Source organism: Aptenodytes forsteri, unplaced genomic scaffold (assembly GCF_000699145.1).
Source record: "Aptenodytes forsteri isolate BGI_AS27 unplaced genomic scaffold, ASM69914v1 Scaffold142, whole genome shotgun sequence".
Classification (NCBI taxonomy): domain Eukaryota; kingdom Metazoa; phylum Chordata; class Aves; order Sphenisciformes; family Spheniscidae; genus Aptenodytes; species Aptenodytes forsteri.
This window is the reverse complement of record NW_008794598.1, coordinates 5,306,553-5,312,515: the sequence shown is the minus strand read 5'-3', so window position 1 is coordinate 5,312,515 and position 5,963 is coordinate 5,306,553. Positions and strand designations below refer to the sequence as shown.

The 5,963-nt window shown below is 64.1% G+C and overlaps 2 protein-coding genes across 2 annotated transcripts in view; both read right to left on the bottom strand.

Moving 5' to 3' along the window:
* Window positions 1–496: 496 nt before the first annotated feature.
* LOC103893648 (lymphoid-restricted membrane protein) lies at window positions 497–2,869 on the bottom strand. The gene is made up of 6 exons (XM_009272862.2): window positions 2,737–2,869; window positions 2,190–2,242; window positions 1,504–1,554; window positions 1,302–1,384; window positions 1,099–1,212; window positions 497–764 (listed from the first exon to the last, which is right to left on the bottom strand). The coding sequence occupies exons 1-6, from the start codon at window positions 2,852–2,854 to the stop codon at window positions 605–607; spliced, it is 579 nt and encodes a 192-aa protein (XP_009271137.1). The 5' UTR covers window positions 2,855–2,869; the 3' UTR covers window positions 497–604.
* A 1,267-nt stretch (window positions 2,870–4,136) lies between these two features.
* FANCE (Fanconi anemia complementation group E) overlaps window positions 4,137–5,963 on the bottom strand; it is a 14,867-nt gene continuing 13,040 nt past the window's right edge. Inside the window, exons 11-15 of the mRNA XM_009272952.1 lie at window positions 5,678–5,724; window positions 5,185–5,261; window positions 4,967–5,030; window positions 4,592–4,667; window positions 4,137–4,341 (exon numbers count right to left, since the gene is read on the bottom strand). Coding sequence (XP_009271227.1) covers window positions 4,137–4,341; window positions 4,592–4,667; window positions 4,967–5,030; window positions 5,185–5,261; window positions 5,678–5,724 — 469 coding nt within the window. The remainder of the gene's footprint in view (window positions 4,342–4,591; window positions 4,668–4,966; window positions 5,031–5,184; window positions 5,262–5,677; window positions 5,725–5,963) is intronic.

Genomic DNA, 5,963 nt, shown 5'->3' with positions numbered 1-5,963 from the left:
TTGGGGCCACGAGAGGCCAGGGCGGACACGGAAACGGGGCGTCTGTGTCAAACCAGGCAATTTTCCCAGGTGCCGGAGCGGTCGGAAACAGCTCCCTCTGTTTGTGAGCCCTTTGTGGTGCCATGGGAAAGTCCGAACACTGACCCGCTCCTTCCAGCCCCAGCTTTGTCCCCCGGGGAAGCAGCAAACGAGCATTAGATCTTAATTACAGCTCCCCAGGCAGCAGGGACCGAGGACGTGCCGTGGTGAAGGGTGCCTGGCTGGCACAGTGGGACACGGCTCTAACACAAACCCACCGGCCGTGGGCAGCCCGGTCTCTGTCCCCAGCACAGGGGGACGCGCGGTGCCATCCCTGCACCCCTCGGTGTGCCAAGAGAACAGGCAAACTCATAGCATCGATGAGGGTTGAGCCCTTCACGCCTGTAAGGTGGCTCCAACCAAACCTCAGATCCTAGCACAGGATGTTCCCCCCTGCTCCAGCATGAAAATTCCCCCATTTTTTCCTCCCATTTTATTATTCTAGGGTTTTAGTGTTTTACAGCGCAGGGAAGGAGCAGCGACGGAGAGTGGGTGCCCCCCGTCCGCCTCCCCCTCCCTGCTCCGGCTAGGCCTTGGGTGATGCCGCAGGCTGCAGCCGCTGCAGCTCCAGGACGCGGACGAGGAGGAGGAAGGCGATGCTCAGGAGAAGCAGCCAGAAGAAAACCCAGTAGTGCTGCGGGAGGAAGAGCCATGGCCGCCACAGCTCCGTCGGGGACCCCTTGGACCTGGGGAAAAGGCAACCAGGGACACTCATCATCCAGGAGGGAGAGCAAATCCCACCTCCGACCCAGCTGGGGATGAGGAGGGTGTTTAACTCAACCCCAAACCTCAGTGGCCCTTTTGCAAACCCAAATGCAACAAGCCCGGGGAGGGCACACGTGACCCGCAATGCATGGGGGAAACTGAGGCAGAGCAAGGTCGAGCTGGGGCAGCCAAGCAACATCCCAGCCTTCCATCACCTAATCCCCCAGCCCATTTCCCATGTGCCGGCCACCATGGGACCACAGAGAGTCCAGCAGCTGCGGGGGGGATGCTGGGCACACGCAGGGTGCTGCTCACGTCAGCCCAAGCTGCTCCGGCTCCTCGTCCCCTGCACTTGAGCCTCTGCCATCTGCCTCGGCCACCGGCTCCCTGGTCACAGCGCTGCCCTGGCCCTGCAGGTCCAGCTCGCTCCTGGGGAGGGAGAGGACAGGGTGCTGTGCTGTGCCCCATGGGCCAGCGGCAGCCAGTGCCATGGCCTCCCCGCCACCCAGCGTGGTTACCTCTGGGTGCTGGGCTGGCGCTGGGCCCCCTCCCTCTCCAGCTCACTGGCTGGGGCTGCTCGGCTGTCAGGGCTGGCACCTGGCTGGGCACCAAAGGTAGGAGCATCAGTGGGGACCCAGACCCCCGGTAGCACCGAGCCTGGGGACACATGTCCGACAGCGGGGCACAGCTCCTGTCCGTCCCCCCTGCGCGTGTCCTTACCAAGAACTGCTTGGGGATGACGGCGATGCTGACTCTGCGGCGGGCAGACCCCTGCAATGGAGGGGCTGGGGGTGAGCACCGTGCCGGCTGCCTCCCCATGCTCCCCATCCCCTCCTTCCCCATCGCCTCCCCAGCACAGGCAAGGGACACCGAGGAGGAGAAGGGACGCTGCCAGCCTCCCACTGGCCGTGGCGCTAAGGGGGGAAGCTGGAGAGCTGGTGAGATGAGGGAAGGTCAAAGCCAAGAGATTTGCGCCTGTCCTTACTGCTTCAAGCCGTGCCGGTGGGGCTGCCTAACCCCCTCCCCGAGCGCTCCCCTACCTCTTGAGCTGTAGGGGAATCAGTGCCGAATTCGAGCTGGTGCTAGAGAACAGCCAAGCCTGCGGCTCTCGTGCTATGACCCTGCAATGCAGAGGGACCTGCCTGAGATCTCCTGGACAAGCAGCCCCCAACCCCGGGCACCCTGTCTCCCCATCCCCAGGTACCCTGTCTCCCCGCAGCCCTCTGAGGCCACCCCTATGTTTTGCCTCATCCCCAGCATTTCTAGCAGACCTTGGCCGCAGCAAGCAGCTGGCAGGAGTGGCATTGCCCGGGGACTAGCGGGTGCATGGGGACCACTGGGCAAGGGAGAGCGGCAGGGCACGGGGAGGCAGTGGCTCAGGGGCTGCTGAACTGGGACCCAGTTACCTGCTGGAAAGTTCGCATCAGGGGGTGAGGCCTCAGCCATGGCTCCGCATCGTCTGGGAGCAAAGAGAAGCAGCCTTACATCACCCCCAAAAATTAAGTTGTGGCTGATGCACAGATGGTTGCAAACCTCCCTCCCATCAAAAGCTGTCCTGGCCACATGCTCTGTGCTTGGCACAAGTCACAGGGGTGCCCCGGCCGGGGGGATCTTGCTCGCATGCATGGTGATGGCGTGCGTGGGGTTTGGTGTCCAGGGACAGAGAGTCCTTTGTGTGTCCCGTGCCCCCCTGCTCCGCATTCCCAGCGGGGCCGCGAGATGATGGCTCTCCGGCCACCAGCACCTGCTCCCACACTGCGTCTGCTGTTACACCGGCCCCTCGCATTTGTCAGCGGGTCCCAGCTGTCACCTGCCCCCGGTCCCCAGCTCACACAACCCGCCAGGCTCTGCGGTGCGGGGTCACGCTGACCCCCTGGAGGGATTCAGGACCAAATCCTGAAGGGTTGCCCCATGCAAACCCCACGCGGGCCCTGGCAGCAGAGCCCACCTCACCCTGGGTCTCCGCCAGCTGCCGGTTGCGGGAGTTTTGCTGGATCAGGCGCTTCATCTCCTCCAGCTCCGCGTGCTCCCGCATGTGGTGCCGCTTCAGGTTCTCCACGTGCTGGACCATCACCTCCGCTGCTCGGCTCATCCGGGCCTCCTGTGGCCAGGCAGGATGGGGGATCAGGCCCCCCATCTCCTGGTCCCTAAGGACCCGTGTCCCTGCCAGTCCCTCACTGTGCACCCCACGGTGCCTCCACCCAGGGGATGCAAATGCATCCCCTTTCTGCTCCCAAGGGCAGGCAGATCCCTTGCACCCTTGTACGTGCAAACATGAGGTCAATGCCAGCACCGGGAGGAGGAGGAGGGACAGACCCCAGCAAACCCAGGGATGGGTCCCCATGCCCAGCCACAGCACCCTCCAACCCTCCCAGCCCCGGCGGGGAGCCACAAATGATGCACAGACCTGATGTACGGCTCCCAGCTTCTCTGCAGCGCTGGCACCGGAGGAGGGAGGAGGGACAGACCCCAGCAAACCCAGGGATGGGTCCCCACCACAGCACCCTCCAACCCTCCCAGCCCCGGCGGGGAGCCACAAATGATGCACAGACCTGATGTACGGCTCTGCGGTGCAGCTGCTCCAGCGTCTCCCTGCAGCCCACATCGGTGCAGGATGGGCCCAGCCTCTGTGGAGGGAGAGGGGGAGGATGGAGCTGCTGGAGCGAGGACTCTGAGTTGTCCAAACCCCTCCGGAGCTGGAAGTCCCCAGCAGATGCCAGCCTCCTGCCCTCGTGGCCACCTACCTCCAGGGCAGCCCGGCACTGCCCCAGCTCCTCCTGGATGTTTTCCTCCGCCGCGTCCCGTGCCCGTTTCTCCACCTGCACCCGTTGCTGCAGGGTGAATGTGTCACAGCGAAAAGCCAGGGCGAGATGGGCAAAGGCTGCCTGCGGGGTGGGAGGGCAAGAGGTGGGACACGGGGCAAAGGGGAAGCCACCAGGACCATGCGCTGCTGTCCCCAAGGCACAGACAGACCCCCCTAGCATGCCACCAAGCAGGACAGTGCTAAGGATAATTAGCACTTGCCTTGTGCCAGCACCCGTTAGGCTGCTGCACGCTGGGGACAGTCCCCATGAGATGCCAGCCTGACCGAGACACGTTCCCTCAGGCAGCTGATAATGCATGGAAATCCCAAGCCCTCCTGGCAAGAGCACGTGCCGGGCAGACGCCAGCCCTTGCTGCAGGTCCCGGCTGACAGCAGAGCCTGACTCAGCCCTGGCACTCACAGGAAAATTATTTTTATTAGCACGGCTTCCACCACCTCCCCGGCTAAGGGCGCTCTTGGTGAGCTGCAGAGCACTTTGTGGGATTGCCGGGCGTGCAGAGGATGGGCTCATCTTGCTGTGGAAATGCAGCTACCTCTGAATGCCAACAGCATCACCCCGAAAGGGATTTGTAAGGCGGCTGCCAGGGGACTGCGGTGCCTGGAGGGCGGCCAGGAGCAGGGCACAGCCCCGGGACTGTGAGCCAGCAAGGTGTCGGTCCCTCTGGCCCCCTTCCTTGGCCCACCCACGGCCCCCAGCAGCCCTCACCTCCACGTCCTGCTCCGTCAAAGCCACCCTGCAGAAAGAGAAATGCTGTCAGAGATAGAGGCACCACAGGGACTGCACGCTGCAAATGCCCTTGGTCTGCTCCCAGGGGTGCCAGGGATGCCAGGCACCACCAGAAGTGGGGACCCAAGTGCCCCTTGCCTGGAGAGCGGCTCTTGTGCAGTGAAAAAGGAGGAAAGTCCAATCCCTGGACAACATGGTGCCCTGGGACCCCCCTGTCCCATAGACCCTGGAAAGATGCAGGTGCTCACTGGTCTTACCTGTGCAAGCCTAATCTCTCCAGCACCAAGAGCTCACTGGGGAAACTCAGCAGCGGCTCCTCCGGCATTTCTGCATCTGCAGGGAGGCAGTAACACCACGGGAGAGACCACACGTGAAGGCTTTTCCTTGGCCTTTCCTCCTCCCTCTGCCCTCCTGTCCCGGCAGGGAGCAGGTGCCTGTGGTGTGGGACTGTCCCAATCCTTCCCCCAGCATCAGCGGGGCTTCAGGTCCCCCCAGGCCAGTCCCCCCTTCCCCATGTCCCCACCAAGGGAGATGACCCCCACCAGGCCATGCTGTTCCCACGCTCGTCCCCAGCTACTTCAAGCCTTCCCCTAAGGTGACCCAGCTGGGACGTGGGATGGGGACTCACCCACCTTCCTCGGTCCTGTCACTGTCCCCAGTGCGCACAGCCAGCTCCTGCCTGCCCCTGCCTGGCACCTGGGGGACACAAGGGCGCTGTCAGAGCAAACCCCTCCCTGGTGCTGGATGGCATCCCGAAAAGAGCAGCACCAAGAGGCTGGGGGTCCGGCCAAGCCCAAGGGGCCGGGGAGGGAAGGCCCCCTCCAACCTGTTGCCCTCCCCTCTCTCTCACCTCGCCGATGCGCTCCACGCTCTGCTTGCTCCTGACCGAAACCCCATCTGGGTGCCCCTGGGGACTGGTCATCCTCCCTGGGGACAGAAAAGGTGGTGGGAGCTGGGCAGCAGCATCCCCTCCCCAACCTGACACCACTTCAAGGGAGACCCCTGAAAACACCTCTGGCATTTCTGCAGCCTGCAGACTCCCGGGGGGGACGGGCTGGCAGGTGTCCCCCAAAATACCCCTGCGGGGTTAAGGGAGCTGCAACTAGGCTGGGCCAGGGCAGGGGAAGGAAGGCGGGGGATCTGGTGCAGCGGGTGGGTTACAGCTGGCGAGGCAGATCCAGGGGACGGGGTTGGGGTCCCAGGGCTAGAAGGGGTGTGGGGTTGCAGGCAGGTGCTGCCAGGCCAGGGGACACCCTCCTGCTGGACCCGTGCAAATGCTGCTCAGGGAGGGAGGGTGCAAAAACCACCCCTTTCCCCCCATCCCCACCCTGGGCTGCCCTTACCTTCATCCGGAGACGTGGGGAGCCCGACCAGCTCTGCCTGCTGCTCCCTGTGGAGAGAAGCCCGGGTAAACCCCAAAGAAACTCTGGCAGCAGAGGCAGCATCCCACCTCCTCTGCCCTCCCCCAGCCGCCACGGCACCCCTCAATGGGATGCTGCTCCGGACCTGGGTCCTTTCCGAGCATCCTCTGCAGCCCGCTCCGTCCCCGTCCCTGTCCCCGCTCTCCCTGGCACGGGTGCAGCAGCCCCCTCCGCTCTCGCGGCCGCCGCAGAGCCCCCACCAAGGAGC